Raw genomic sequence first — 15,451 nt, forward strand, 5'->3', positions numbered from 1 at the left:
TACCAGAAGTGCGGGAAAACTGACAGATTTTCCCGCTAACACTTTCATGTATAAATAATTTACACTCTTGTGTAACAAATATTAATTTCATGTAGTTTCAGAATGAATTTAGTGCATTCTATTGTGGAACGTGAGAAAGGATCTGGTAATTTGCTTTTTATGACCATACATAATGAACAATTTAAGTATTTTGGAAATACAATATGATAGGTTATACGTAATTCAATTTAGTATTATAGTTAACATAATGTTAAGTGTATTATTTATGGGCTTCGTATATGATATTTATTTGTAAAAATAAAATATGAATTTTGAAAAAATATGAAAAATTTTTTCAGTATTAATACGTGATTATGATGTTGCTTTATATCGTTTGAAATGTTACGAAGATGATGTATATCGTGGTATAACACCAAACATAAATGCATTAGATTTTAATCCCGAACCACCAGTTTTTGCTTGTCGATTTTGCACTACAGAGGGATACGAACAAATAATTGCTTTAGCAAATGAAGATGGAAAAATTGCATTACAAGATACAAATATCAAAAGTATGTCAAATCAACCATTGGAAGGAACACAGGTATTATCAATAAGTTGTATCAAAATAATATATATTGAAAATTGTAATCAGATAAATACAAATTATAGATTATTCAAATAGATTTTTTTATTTATAGAATATATTATTAACAAACTATAAAAATAATAGATCAATATTTTTCAGGCACATTGTAATGCAATATTTGATATTGCTTGGATGCCAGGAGAATTAAAATTAGTTACAGCATCTGGGGATCATACTGCTAGACTATGGGATGTATCTGGTTCTGAAATAAGACAAATTGATTATTTTCATGCTCATACAAGAAGTGTTAAGACTGCAGTGTTTCGTTACCAAGACCAAGGTTTTTTGGTTTCAGCATGTTTTTACATTTTACAAAATAAAATATTAATTAAAAAAGATATATATTTTAGCTGTATTTGCAACCGGAGCTAGAGATGGATCTATAATGGTTTGGGATATTAGAGCTAATCATTATGAAAGACCTAAACCAGATAATTGTATTGCCAATGCACATAATGTTGGAACTATAAACAATATGCGGCAACGTAGAGCAATCTGTCATGCATCCCGAGCACAAAGCATTACTGGTTTGGCATTTCAAGATGATTTTACTTTACTTTCATGTGCTGCTGGAGATGGGTAAATTCAATTAAATATATGTATATTTAGATAAATATACATGAAAAAATAAAGTAATATTAACATTATTGATATAGTTTGATAAAAGTTTGGGATTTACGTAAAAACTATACTGTTCATAAAAAAGATCCCTTGGCCAAACATACAATGAATTACACTGGACATAGTACAAGGAATGGATTTTCATCATTATTAATATGTCCTGCAAGAATTACATTATATGCAAGTTGCATGGATAATATTATATATGCATATAATATATCATCTTATAATTCAAAACCAAGTAAGAATAATAATAAAAAATTATTAATATTAAATTTTAATATAATATTTATATTACTTATCTTCTTGCATATTAGTTGCGGAATTCTATGGGCATCAAAATCGTACATATTATGTTAAGACATGTTTAAGTCCTGATGGACGTTATATTGCCAGTGGTTCCAGTGATGAACTTGCATATATTTGGCGTACAAATAAACCAGGAGCCCCAGTTGTACAACTCTCCGGACATACAGAAGAAGTTACTTGCATTGCCTGGTGTAACGTTGGAGAAACAAAAGTATTAGTAAAAATGTTATTACGTTTTCTGAAGTTAATGTTTGTTAAACCTAATATTAATATCATTGAAAATCATGTAGATAGTAACATGTTCTGACGATTCATGTCACCGAATTTGGAGAGTTGGTTATGAACATAAACTAGATAATGAAGAAATACAAATACGTGGTCGCGCAGAAGCGATTTTTAATAAGAATCCGTTAGAAAATCTAAAACTCGAAACTACACCTACAGTTACGCGGCGTTGGGTTTCATCTCAAGAACACACTCCGGGGTCTGATACAACACCTAGTATGTAATTATAAAATGATAAAAATATTATGATTATTATATTGTTAACAATGTTATTTTTCTTTCATTAGATGCTACACCTGGACCAAGCTCATCAGATGCTTACAATCAAATAGAAGATAATCAAAATCAATGCAATAATATTGCGTCAATGAAAAGAAGTTATTCCCGAATGATGTGTGGATCATGGTCTGATGGAAAAGTTAAATCAGTTTTATCTCCTATACAAGAAAATCTTACATTCGTTACAAAACGTGTCCATTTAGAAAATCGTGGTGCACGGAGATTATTTAGTTCATGTAATGATAATAGTTTATTATTGAACAGAGGTTACGAATCTGATGAACCAAGTACAAGTTCATCCAATATAGAAAATAAAAGTAGTGAAATTCGTTTTTCACCTACATTAAATCTTCCAAATTTTGTAATTGACGGTACAGCGCCACATTTACTTCAATTATCTCCAGAGAAATACAAAGAAAATGTTGATTGGTTAACAAGAATACGAAAAGAAAAGTATGAACAAAAAGTGAGGAAAACAGTGTCAGAAAAATTGACTAGCCCAGTTTCTTACATAACGTTTGCTAGGAGAAATACTAGATCACGATCGACAGAACCGCAGAAAATATCTAAAGTACCAAGAAGTCCAGCTCTCTCTTTATTAAATTTTTTTAAAATTACTGGAAAGGACTGTGAAACAAATATATGTTGTGATGATGCTAATGTAATACCTTCCACAAAATCTTAGAAATAGCCACGAATTTTCTTGGTTGTTATATTGCATTTTATCTGTGTTAAATTTCGTATAAAACTTTGATTATATATATATATATATGTTTTATAAAAAACGCAAAATTATATTCAACAATTAATCGATCAATGTGATACAAACTTCAGCGCGCTTTCTATTATTTACGATGTGGTACCTTATAAAAAGTTAATAGGACGTAAAATTATTAAATGTCATAATCTAAGGCAGATATGACACGACATACAAGTATTACAAAGTATGTAAAAATAGATTATATACTCGTCATGTTCGAATGATAACAATATATCTTTTATATGCAAAAATAAATTATTTTTATAATATATAATTAAAATAAAAATTTTTGTTAATTTTTTTTATTAATACTTAATTTTTTTTTAATATCATAAAAGATGAAGGTTTAAAACAAATAAATAGCTTTTGATTATTATAATAAGTCATATATTATTTTTTTTTCAGTTCAATTATGAACAAAATACTTTTACTGCTCGTGAAAGCAACTTAATTTCAACTGCTTTTAGTTCGTACTCTTCATTGTCAATATATAATGTGGAATATTTATCAACCTATAAACGAACCAGTATATAGTAAAATAACATTAATATTTAAAATTTTGAAAATACTGATAATTTTACCTTTTGTGGAGTTAATTTAATGTTCTTTGCTTCTATTACTTGGTTACAAAATGATTTGTTATCTTTTTCTTTTTTCCATCCTTCAGACACAAAAGAATAGTAATTAATATCCTTTGGACCTAATACAATAGAAATAATATTTTGTGTGAAAATTTTTCAAAAATTTTATGTTACACAAAATATTCATTTGATTACCCATTTTTATTTTTAACGATGATAATGATTCAATTTGTGATTTATATATATTCGAAGTATCTATATGCAATTCACTTGTTGATATAGGTAGTTCATAAAGAATGTCACATTTTTCATTTATTATTTTACTGAAATCAATACCATCTAAAAAATATAACATTCAATAGTTACTTTTAGGTATTATGTATACTAAATACATCAAAACATACCTTTAGTAACAGTACCTCTTGGAACAAATAGATGCCATATGTACTGGAATAATACATACCACCACCTTGTATTTAAATTGGTAAATCCACCCATTGATGAATTATTTTGAGTACAACGTGAACAACCTTCACAAGGAAGTGTATATTCTAACTTTGCATCACAATACTGGTTTAAATTTTCTTTATAACCATTAAATATGTAAGTTGCATATCTGTGTAGTATGTGTATGGTATTAGATGATACAAATTTACATAGAAGTTTCAAAATATTAAAGAATAGTTATATATACTTTCTTAAAGGGCCCCAGTACCAATATTTATTAGCAAAAGCATTTGCATCTTTCCATGCACCCCATTCAACTGCTCCCATAGCATAAATAGGTTTTACTGGTTCCTCAGTATTATCCTTTAATTATAAAATAACTATAGAATTTTAAATAAATAAAAGAATATAATATTTATTACGTATATGACAGAAACCCACTTCAATAGGTTTAATTTCAATCATATCCATCATTTTAAATTCCTCATTTATGATTGCCATTGTTGCCTCTATTAATTGTTTTGCATCAGATAAATCATCATATTCATGATATAAAGATTTTGCAACTTTATTTGTTTCTCCCAATGGTAAAATACCAACTGGGCATTGTTTAATTGAATTAGGATTAAGATTGTATTTCCTTACTAATCCAGTTAAAACATCGGATAAAGTACCATCTCCCCCTGCTACTACAATGGCATCAGTAGATGTATCTAAGTCCATTATAATTTTTCGAGCATCATTTTGTGATCCTGTTTGTATTACAGTTACAGCAATTCCAGCTAAATGCAAAAGCGGTTCACAATAATTTTGAAATAATTTTTTTGCTTTCCTATAAATAATAACAATATTTAATTACTGATTAGATTATAAACAGAATCTTAATTTATAAATCAAATATAATCAAACCCCTTTTTAGCAACTGGATTTAAGATAATGGTTACATGGCGTGGTTTTATATTTGTTGGAAGAGGAAGGTCTCCATATTGTGATACATTTTCACAATATTGCCTCATTAATTGATCAGTGCTAAAAATATTAAAATTTGTAATATTATATTTATAATAAAATGAATTTACCAATTACGAAAATGATATATATTTCATTTTTCATTTTTTAATTTTAATGAAAAATAAGATTATTGTAATTAAAATGATTTTAATTGTGTTTATATTAAAGAATAATGAAACTTTTTATATAATTTGAAGTCGTATCTTACTCATACACTTCCTTACTGTATGTAACTCCATATGATAAAGCTGCACCTCCTACAAGGGACTTTTTCCAATTATTTCGTATAGTTCGAAAAATGTTTAATATTTTGGCCATTTCTTAAACAGTTCTATTTTTGGTAACATAACCTTCAAAAACTTGTAGACGATAGATGAATTAACATTTCAGTTGAAATTATTTTTTGTAAAGCATATTATTACTACACAAATATAATATAGATAAAATTTATATTCTTTACATTTTTTCCTTACGAGTATAATTGTAATAAATAATATAAATAAAACGTGTTGTACAAATTGATTAGAATATTACTGAATACTCATGTATTTTTAGCTGTTCGTGATATTATTCGTAGTACTAAAAACTGACTAATAACTTTTAGAAATTTGAATGTACATATAAATTAATTAGAAACTTATTTATTACACTAGATATCCTTGACGAAATGTTTTACCTTAAAAATTGGTTTTTTGAACCTTAAGTAAATGCCATTATACAGGCTACAGCTATAATATAATTGAGATAAAACTTTATTTTTCTGGACCAAAACTTATTAAAATATTTTTCCTTAATTCAACAAATTTTTACATGTGGGATCTAAAAATCATGACCTTAATGTTAGTAATACACAGATTTTAGTATTATGTGTTTAAAAATGGCTTACTTTTGCAGGTTACATTAACTATTTATTTATTTTTTCTATATTTATGTCCTATATTTATTTGATATACTGTTGCCACAATTTGAAGATTTTATTGATAAACATAACGATCATAGAAACAATAATATTAATGCAATCTATTAAGCAATAGAATGTATGAGGATTGAATAAAAGTTGGGATTTCTAATTACATTCAGCTATGTATTTTATAATAAAAGTGGGTAGTTTATAATAAAAGATGTTAATCTCTTCGAATCAAAGAATGAATTTGTAATATTTAAATTAGATTGTGGAAACATTTTTATTTGCCAGAAGAATACTGAAACAATTGTAAATTTAATTAAAAATATAATAATAATATTTAACTACACTTTGACTGATAGGTAAATTATTTATAACTTCATCCACATATTTCTATTCTTGCTGGAAGTGAACTTATTGGGATATAAAAATATGGATGTCTACTCACTTCCATGATCTGTTCTCTTCACAAGAAATTACTACTGAATAAGATGTACTCTCTACATACAGTAGATTATAAAAATATTTAGACACTAGAATATCTAAACTAATAAAAATATTTAATAGTATATTAAAATATAGTACATAAATTAGAACATATAACATTTTTTATTTAGTAGATCAGATTATTTAAATATTTAAAAAAATATCTGAAGGGTGTAAATTTCCATATCACAAGAATATCTAAACACATAATAAATTTAAGTTAAAATAACTAAAATAGTAATTTTTTGTAAAAGTTAAGTAGTATTGGATTTAATAGATCCTTGGTTCCATTATACATTTTAAGCTTATAAATAAATTAAAAGATATTTTTTACTAATAATACACTCTTAAGTTTTATTCTTATTTTATCATTTGTTTCTAGTACGTATTTTTTTTCTGACTGTTGAGTAGTTAAATTCTTTTGCATAAAAATGATTATAAACCTCTGCCAAAGTCATTATTTTAGTTTAATAATCTAAATTTGTAATGTATCTGAATATTTTTGCAAATTAAAAATGTATTTTTCTCCACTTTGTCTTGGAATGATCAGAAAATAAATCAGATTTTTTATTTTGGTATCTATTAAATTAAAACATTTGTTAATTTCTGTATTTGTAACATGTTGTACCTAAAGGGTAAAGAAGTCTGTTGACTTATTGCCTGAACAATACATATAAGGAAACATAAACATATGATTAATAAAGGATTAGTTTTATACTATTATACTATATTAATGCAATTGAATTTGTTTGTTAGTAAAAGAACTTTTTTTTTATATAAAAGAAGAAATTAATAAGGTAATGATATATATAATTTATTATTGAAGTAAGATTTATTTTGTAATGTATTTAATAATGCATAAAGAAGCATGATTAAAATATTAATATTTTGAAATACATAATATAATATTCTTCAAAATATACCTATAGAATGAGCAAGACCTGCATACATATATAGTGTTGTAATACCCATGATAAAAGTAGTAATAGCTTTAACAACGAGAGTTGACCACGGGCCAGTTAAGGAAATTACAACGAGAAAATCTAAAATAAGTGGTCTATAGATTGTAAGTATAAGCATACCAATTACTATAGGAACTAAACCTCGTTTTAAATCATGTCTTGACCATAACCACACGAGTGTTGCTGTAGTTATATGTTGTACCTATACAAATTAAAAGACAAATTTTTAATGAAAAAAAACGTTTTTTGTAAAGTATGTAGTATTATATAATATTACTTACTAAATTAATATTAGATTCAAGACTCTTCTGAATGTATTTCCAATCAAATTCTGCACCCCGGGCTCCTACCCATAATAGTAGGAACCTAGTGAGTAATACTTCAGCTCCAGCCCATCCCACTCCAGCAGTTAAAACTTTTGCATGCCCTTTACCAGGTATACTGTTTAATACCAATAGTATTCCTACTAAATCAGCTAAATCTATTGAAGATTTTAAAAATTCCTATAAAGTTAATTTTATGCTAAAAATATTAATTAATAACATATTTATAGTGATATATATAAACCAATTAAAAATATAAATACATACACCAATTAAATCAAAACCTTCACCTCTTACATTGTCTGTTGTAGGGAAGAAAGTTGCAAGTGCCAACATTTTTACTAATTGTGTAAATACATAAATACCTCCAGCTTGAATACATTTCCAAAATGCACCATACTCTGATCTAAAAATTTTTATACATGTTTTGAAATATTTTATTCATATAATATCTAAAATTTAAATTATAGCTAATATTTCTTATGTACTATTAGCATGTATGAGTACAGTTACTGAAATAGAAATAAATTTGGAAACAATGATCATAACGACAAATAGGTTAGAAACAGTCTTTATATACTTACAAGCCTGAATATTTATAAGTAAGGTAATATGGAACATAAACTAAAGCTAAACAATTCCCAAAATGATACAATGTCATCTTTCCGGTAATATTATGTCAATTTAATTTAGATTTCATTCATCGTTAAATAGCAGACAACTAATACGTGAAGGATGGCAAGTATTTAAAGGGAATATGTAGAACTAGTTTTAAACGTGTGTTGTCGATAAAGAAAACTTCTACGTTATTTATCGAATGCAAAATAAATTCTTTTTGCTTTATTATTAATTTCTTATCAAATTCAAAGTATATTGTAATTATATACTCATATGTCTATAGTTTTAAAGATTCATCGTTTGCGATATATAATAAAAATACGAAACGTATAGTGTAGAAATTAAAAAAAAAGAAAGCAATAGTTTTTTTCAGGTACCTTGTATTCTATATTTTTTAATTTGTTTTATTCATAATATAATATTCATTCAAAAATATTATCAGGTCCTTCGTATTTATCTTATAAAATATCTAATTTTTTAGGTTATGTCGTAATTTTGTTTTACGTGAGGTTATTTTTTCAGATTTTATTAATTAGATATCATTTTTAAATATGTATAAAGATAGAAACAAATATTTTGTATGTTAATAACTTTACGTGTGAATTATGAATTAATATGTTTATATATTTTATAAATACTATACAAAAATTCAATTATTTATATAATATTTTAATGGCTTTTAAAGTAAATTATTTAGTTGTATGTAAATATTTATTAAGTTTTCTTCAATGTATATGTATGACAGAAGGGTAGTCTGACATGGCACAAGTATTTTTTTTTTGCAACATTAGATCACCCCTTATACCTTAAACCCTTTGAAAGGGGTACTAGTCACCCCTTTTATCTCTAAAAAAAGGGGTAGCTGCTAAAAAAGGGTGTGCCAGCTGGAAAGATATTGACTATAAGTTTTTAATGTATTTGTCTTACTTTAATACACGTTTTTAGTTGATTAGTTTCATTATAATATTACAGGCATAAATATAAAATACATGAACATATTTTTATTAAAAGAATAGAGATATCATGAAAATAAAAATAAAATTCAATTTAAAATAAGCTATGAATTGGACAATTATTTTTCTTATATATAGTTAGACTGGGAAGGAGACACCCCTTAAATTGTGGGGTGAAAGCATTGTGACGGAGCATGTTCCACGTTTTTAACCCTTATATTTTTTTTTAAAACCTACCTACCCTCTCCAGCATTATTGGTGACAGATACACTCCCTTCCCTTTTTTCCATTTAGGATCGGAAGGGCACACCCCTTTCAGCATGGGATTTAGAATATTCCAATGGAGCATGCTCCGTGTGCAAACCGTCACAGGCTGTGTTGTAGAAGCAGTTCTCCCTTGCTAACATTTGTGATGGAGAACCTACGTCGAGGGATTGGTTGGGAATTCTCTATGATTGGTCAGGGATGCTCGGGGATGTATTGAGTACACCCTGATGTGGCTGTTCGCCGTAGCAAGTGTAGAAGGAAAGATCAGTTTAACTGAGACTACCGTTGAGACTACTTCATAATGTGTTGTTTAAATAGTGATACAAGTGTTAAGAAAATTATCTGTAGTGATGTGTTGCATTTTTAAATACAATAATGTGTGCATTTACAGTAAAGTAATGCATTAAAGTGAGCATTATTTAAATTTAATAATCATTTACATGTTTATACTTAGTTTATATAGAAGTAATTCAGTTTCAGAAAGGAAAGTTCAAAAGTTTTAATATAAAATTCTTTTCTAGTGTTTTTATTTCAATCTTGGCAGTTATTTACAAAAATGTTAAAAATATATGTTATATTTATCCTGCTTTTTTACCATATTACAAAGAATAAATGTTTTTTTCCAAAATACATTTCTTTAAATAGAAGCAAGTAAGAGAAACAAAGATTTTATCTTTGTCATACTTTTCTTTAATTTGTTTCTTATTGTATTTGAATTTTTGTCATTTCTTTTATACAGACATGTTCCTTTAGTGCCAATATATATGAATTATTATACATATAGGAATTAGTGCGAGTGATATTCAAGATTTTCAATTAAGAATGTATATAATTAAGAATAGGTAAGTACATACATGTATTTTTAAATAAAGAGTATATTTATTTTACGCAATAGTATATTTTAGTTTCATCTAACTTTCAGAATTGTTCATTTAAAAACAACTATTTTGACAGTATTTGTAAAATTGTAATAAATACTTAGAATAATAATAATATAGACTATATTATATTTAATTTATACGAGTATCCGTAGGAAGGCGCCACCATCAGTCCATTATATATTTTTCTTTTTTTAAATGTTAATTTGCATCTTTGGACATCAATAGCAAAAATAAAAATTTTCAATAGATGATATAAGAAGAAAGAAACAAAAATGCATGCGTATATAATTATTTGTGATATGACATTTAAAATTCAAGGATAAATAAAAAGAAAGTATTACAATAATTATAAGAAATGTAATCATTCTTACACTTTTTGCAAATGAAAGTAACATTAATACTATTACGATATTAGCTTTTTACCTGCAAAGTATATAAAAATATTTTTAGGGTACGAATGAATACATAAAAGCCAAATAGTAGTTTGGCCAATGGCTGTTGATTAAGAGTAATTATGATAAATATATATGAAAATTATGGTTAGTGTAAAATTAGAAGTATAAAAGTACCAAGTTTATTAAGTATCCAATTTATTAAGAAATATCATCGTAAACTTTTATTTTTGCTTATCTATGGTCATGTATAATATAGTTGTTAATGAATTTGATTAAATTTACCCTAAGCATATATTATCGTTCAGTAACTATTTATTAGATGCATGTGTGTATATATCTACTATCTTCGATACTTTTATCGAAACACTTATTACGTATATTTATTACTAACGTAATAGAAAACATTGGAGTGGAAATTTTTACCCGTAGTTGATTCAGGATCAATTATTATCGGTAATGTCTCGACCGCAATTTATAAAATCAAGAATTTTTATTTATTCTTCATTTCTCCAATTATATTTGTTTATTATTAGCAAGAATTTTGAGCTATTAATTAAAGCGTAAGATAGTCGAACGTTTAAATGATTCGCTCCTCGTCTTTTAATTAACACAAACTACACAAGGCGATTATATCCATTAGCCCCTCGCGCTATGATTTAATTACGAAATATTGCGTATGGAAGAAGAATTTAATTTTAATTAATCACTATACCTTTATCTCATTCACGATAAAATTGTACAAAAATTTCAGAATTTCTTCAAATATTAAAGGATTAAACGCGTTGAAATACGGTAAATATGATTTTGCTCGCATGACAAATGTAGTGCATGACAAATTGTGATATTTCACATGAACTTTTTACGACACTCGTCATCGTAGTGCAAAGGGTTCATATATTTTTCTCTCAAAATTGACGGTTTAAATTACCCCTTACGCCCTTGGCGTTCTTAACGGATCGTCGATTATTAGAAAGATCGTCGAAATTCAAAGGGGAAAAGCTAGACAGTTTGCGTTTTCGGTTCGAGATCCGAGGGTCGGGGAACCATACCAAGGCTGACACATTCATCCCTTCTCGTGTATCCTTGTAAATCCACGCGATCGTCTTCGTTTTTCCCCCGTTTCTCGATCGAGCTGCGCCATCAGCAAAGTCGTGTTTGCATTTCTCTCTCCGGGGAGAAGAAGCTGAGCCACGAGGGTGGCGCGCAATTTCGAAAAGCCGATTTCAATTCCGTTTCCTTTTACACGGAAAAAGAAATCTCGAGTGCGGCTCTCCTCGAGGGGGAGAACGGCCACCTGGGATTATGGGAATCGCACGGACGAGGCTGAAAACACGTGCGAAAATCCCAAATCCTGACGTCTCTGTCCTTTGCATCGATCGTTCTTCTCCTTCCCTTCCGTAGTCATCTTCTTCTCTTTCTTCTTCTTTCCCTTCTCTCGTCATCGATTTCGTCATTCATCCACGATAAAAAGGCTCTTCTTACCCTTTACGCCGATCCTACGAATAACTTCATCCTTAGTAGCTGATTCGTAGATATTCCATCGTGTCTGATGGAACTGTTTATTATTCATAACGGAGGCACAAATTTATGTTTTTAATCGTCGTGCTCGTGTTTCGTTTCGTATTTTCTTGTTCCTCTACGAACGATCACGAACTTTCGGGGAAAATTCGTATTTTTGGGAATTTCGCCTCGACGATGTACGAAGATGAGGATCATTTCCGCGTCCAGTCTTGGCGATTTTCGTCTCGCAAACTCCATTTTTCCACGCGCCATCGTGCACCCTTTTCCCACTCCTCTGCTTCCTAGATTCCCATTTGCGTCTCATTTCGGAACCCAAAATCGTCAAATATCCAAATCTCCTATTTTCTCGCATCGTTCGTCCTCCGTCTCTTGAATTTTTATTCATTATTCTGGAATATCTCGGTTGACCCGTTATTTCCAGAAATTTGCGGAACCAAACTTTATCGTTATCCGGAATACTTTTAGCCATCATCCACCGTCTTTTTATTCCCAGTGCGCGGCGCATAAACACATTTTTATATGACACAGGAGTTGATGTATCTTCCCCTTTCCGGGAGCGGTAGTACCGGAAGGAATAACGCTCTTTGTCATGTACGATGGTGTTCTCGTTGATATTCCGCCGGCGCCTCAGTTCTTCTGGGACACCCTAGCCACCCCCTTTTCTCCCGCTTTTCTTTCTGCCCTCCCCGTAGCGTTACATACGTCGGCGAAAGGTGCGAGGAGATACTGATTCGCGAATACTTTAAGCACGTCACGAATCGTTCGCTTTATATACTAGAAAATCCTACGTGACGAACTTCGAATCATTTAGGGAACCAGAGTTCGAAGAAACAAACAACGACGACGCCCGATTACGCGCGATTTAGCTAATTCGTGGAAATTAATCGGGAAACTCGGTCCGGTTCGATGTTTCGTCAGGCCGATCGTGGAAATCGATCTTTGTAATGATATCGACGAGAGAAAAAGTATAAAAATTCAGAGGATCGGGAATAAATTCGGACATAACAGGCCTGTTTTCTCTTCTCTGCTCCGTTCGAGCTGTACCGGGGTCGAGCATTAAATTTCCATGGTCCGTCGTTAAATATTATTAAAGAATGCTTTTAGCAGCGGAGATATCGCGTTCGCCGGTAGGAGTTTCGGTTATCGATACGACCGTGTGATCCGCGTTCTAAGGACTGTCCTTAAATGTGTGTCGTAAACGAAGAAAGAAAGAAAGGAAGAAAGAAAAGGCGAATCGAGCGAGGAAGAACGAGTGAAAGAGAGGCGGTGGTCCGCTCGGACCGTGCTACTTCTACTTTGTAAGGGTGCCTCGTGCTTCGCGAGGCCAGCCCCGGGCCAATAAAAACTTTACAGCCCCGTAATGAATGCAAGAAATAATTATCTCATGAATACATTAGTTTTAGTATCCCCCGACACGGACACGGACCGTAAAACCGGCATTGGATGTATCTTGACCCAACGCCGATTTCCAGTGCGTGCCCGCTTGCTTACGATCCTTAATCGTTCGCCTTTCTTTCCCCTTTTTCTCCCCTTGTACCGACTCCTCTTCCTCTTTCACCGTCTTGGCCATTAGCACCACCTCGATGGAAACGCGAGCCACTGGGTGTCTTCCTTGTGAAACACGGATGAACGTGCGTGACGTTCACCCGCAGGATCGTTCGTCACGCCGAATGATCCGCGTCGGTTGAAATCTTCTTCCATTCTTCTTACGTACAATTTCTAGAAACGTCATTACCCCCCATGCGTATTTCCATCCTAACGCAACCCTTTCCTCTTGTCTTCCTGCTCCAACCCCGAAATCTCCGCTCTAGATCGCCTCGTTTTAACCCGAGGATCGGGAACAGATTAACGATTAACCCCGTATCACTTCCGTTTCCGTTCGCCGTTGCATTTATCACGCGCGTTTATTCCCGTTCCCGTTGGTGCACGTTGGAACGCGTGGAGAAACAAAACGGAAGCTTTCTCGGCGATCGATCATCCGGTGAAATGCAGCGTATTGCGATGGACGATTCGATGTTGGAGGAACAAAAAGAACGCGAAAGCTCATCGAGGCAGCGTTAAACAACCACCTCCAATGATGTGGACAGATCAGGATGCCGGAGAGCGGGGGATGGGGTGTATTTGTGCACGAGGTGGGATGTTCGTTTGGCCATATCGTCCGGGAACCCTTTATGTGAATAGCAGTACGGCGAGGGGCGGCGGAGGGGCAAGGGGGAAGCAACGTTAGTCGGCGTTAGGAAAGGGGTGCATCGGCGAGCGGTGGTACGGAGTGATTGATCGTTGCCTCGCGACAACCCCGTGTTCTCGCAGAGTGGATAAAGGGGTGGGAAAAGGAGTGGAAACCCTTTCACGCTTTCACGGATCAGTCACGGGATCACGTTCTCGGCCCCGCAGCCTCCGTCCGCCACCCCTGGTACACGGGACATGCATCACCCTGCCATCCTACCCCCTTCACCTCGTCGCCCTGGCACGTTTGCTCGTCGGCATCGCGAGATCGAATCTGCAAAGTTAGCGCGGCTGAAAAAGAGATATGACGGCTCTTTGAGACGAAGGATAATGGGGGAATGTCTGAAGGGATGAATGGAAAGGCGTTTGGAAATTTGTGTCGAGCTAAGATTCGTGGTAGAATTGTAAACTGATATCGCATATCAGCGCTAGAATTAGTTAAAATAATCCTTCAAATTACTATCGGGCTAATCAAAATGTTCGATTCGAATTTCTGGTTGTATATTTATTGTAAACGTATTGGAAGCCACTTTTCATCAAATTGATACTAATAGGATGAAGGCGTAATTATTAGATAAATTTGGGTACACATTACGAGTTCGCAATTGTAGTATTAAGCGAGGAAAGGAGATCGTTGATGATAATAAACGTAATTCTAGGGGTTAACGAATGCACGTATGTATGTCGGGTTAAAATTTCGCCGATTTAAGTTGAAGGAATTTATGATCGGGAACTTAATCTCTTGTCCCTCGGTTTTATCTACCCTTGTTTCCGGAACGTTTCCTTCGCGAGGAATTAGATTGCCGTTCCGATGGAGCAGAAGTCGGCGAAAGAAACGGAGAATTTCCAACTGACCGGTGCGGTAATTACGGAAAAATTCAGCTTTACCTACTGGCTGGCTGTGGCAAGATTAATCGTGTTTTCGAAACCGATTTTCCGCGAGGAAAATGTCTCTTTCATTTACGGACGGCCATGGCTCGCCGGAAGAACCAGA

At 31.7% G+C, this 15,451-nt stretch overlaps 3 protein-coding genes across 3 annotated transcripts; 1 reads left to right on the forward strand and 2 right to left on the reverse strand.

Moving 5' to 3' along the window:
• The first annotated feature begins 30 nt into the window (after positions 1 to 30).
• l(2)dtl (WD40 domain-containing protein denticleless) lies at positions 31 to 2,809 on the forward strand. Its single transcript, XM_017910358.1, has 8 exons — positions 31 to 145; positions 339 to 583; positions 728 to 908; positions 979 to 1,207; positions 1,285 to 1,490; positions 1,567 to 1,769; positions 1,849 to 2,059; positions 2,131 to 2,809. The coding sequence occupies exons 1-8, from the start codon at positions 103 to 105 to the stop codon at positions 2,805 to 2,807; spliced, it is 1,995 nt and encodes a 664-aa protein (XP_017765847.1). The 5' UTR covers positions 31 to 102; the 3' UTR covers positions 2,808 to 2,809.
• A 483-nt stretch (positions 2,810 to 3,292) lies between these two features.
• Positions 3,293 to 5,334, reverse strand: Mulk (acylglycerol kinase-like protein Mulk). The gene is made up of 8 exons (XM_017910359.1): positions 5,130 to 5,334; positions 4,820 to 4,939; positions 4,352 to 4,742; positions 4,158 to 4,273; positions 3,868 to 4,079; positions 3,659 to 3,802; positions 3,464 to 3,582; positions 3,293 to 3,394 (listed from the first exon to the last, which is right to left on the reverse strand). The coding sequence occupies exons 1-8, from the start codon at positions 5,237 to 5,239 to the stop codon at positions 3,293 to 3,295; spliced, it is 1,314 nt and encodes a 437-aa protein (XP_017765848.1). The 5' UTR covers positions 5,240 to 5,334.
• A 1,889-nt stretch (positions 5,335 to 7,223) lies between these two features.
• LOC108554967 (transmembrane protein 147) lies at positions 7,224 to 8,270 on the reverse strand. The gene is made up of 4 exons (XM_017910392.1): positions 8,181 to 8,270; positions 7,864 to 8,002; positions 7,555 to 7,776; positions 7,224 to 7,475 (listed from the first exon to the last, which is right to left on the reverse strand). Exons 1-4 carry the CDS (start codon positions 8,255 to 8,257, stop codon positions 7,224 to 7,226), a joined length of 690 nt encoding a protein of 229 aa, XP_017765881.1. The 5' UTR covers positions 8,258 to 8,270.
• Positions 8,271 to 15,451: the final 7,181 nt, after the last annotated feature.

This window comes from Eufriesea mexicana, unplaced genomic scaffold (assembly GCF_001483705.2).
Source record: "Eufriesea mexicana isolate 0111107269 unplaced genomic scaffold, ASM148370v2 scaffold100, whole genome shotgun sequence".
NCBI lineage: Eukaryota > Metazoa > Arthropoda > Insecta > Hymenoptera > Apidae > Eufriesea > Eufriesea mexicana.

Excerpts from the sequence above, each read along its gene's own strand:
- Mulk (XM_017910359.1), bottom strand. The coding sequence starts at position 5,239 with ATGGCCAAAATATTAAACATTTTTCGAACTATACGAAATAATTGGAAA. Across the intron at positions 4,940-5,129 it reads TACAGTAAGGAAGTGTATGA|CACTGATCAATTAATGAGGC; the intron begins GTAAGATACGAC and ends TAATATTTTTAG. Across the intron at positions 3,395-3,463 it reads TTAAATTAACTCCACAAAAG|GTTGATAAATATTCCACATT; the intron begins GTAAAATTATCA and ends GTTCGTTTATAG.
- LOC108554967 (XM_017910392.1), bottom strand. The coding sequence starts at position 8,257 with ATGACATTGTATCATTTTGGGAATTGTTTAGCTTTAGTTTATGTTCCA. Across the intron at positions 8,003-8,180 it reads ACTTATAAATATTCAGGCTT|ATCAGAGTATGGTGCATTTT; the intron begins GTAAGTATATAA and ends AAAAATTTTTAG. Across the intron at positions 7,777-7,863 it reads AAGGTTTTGATTTAATTGGT|GAATTTTTAAAATCTTCAAT; the intron begins GTATGTATTTAT and ends TTAACTTTATAG.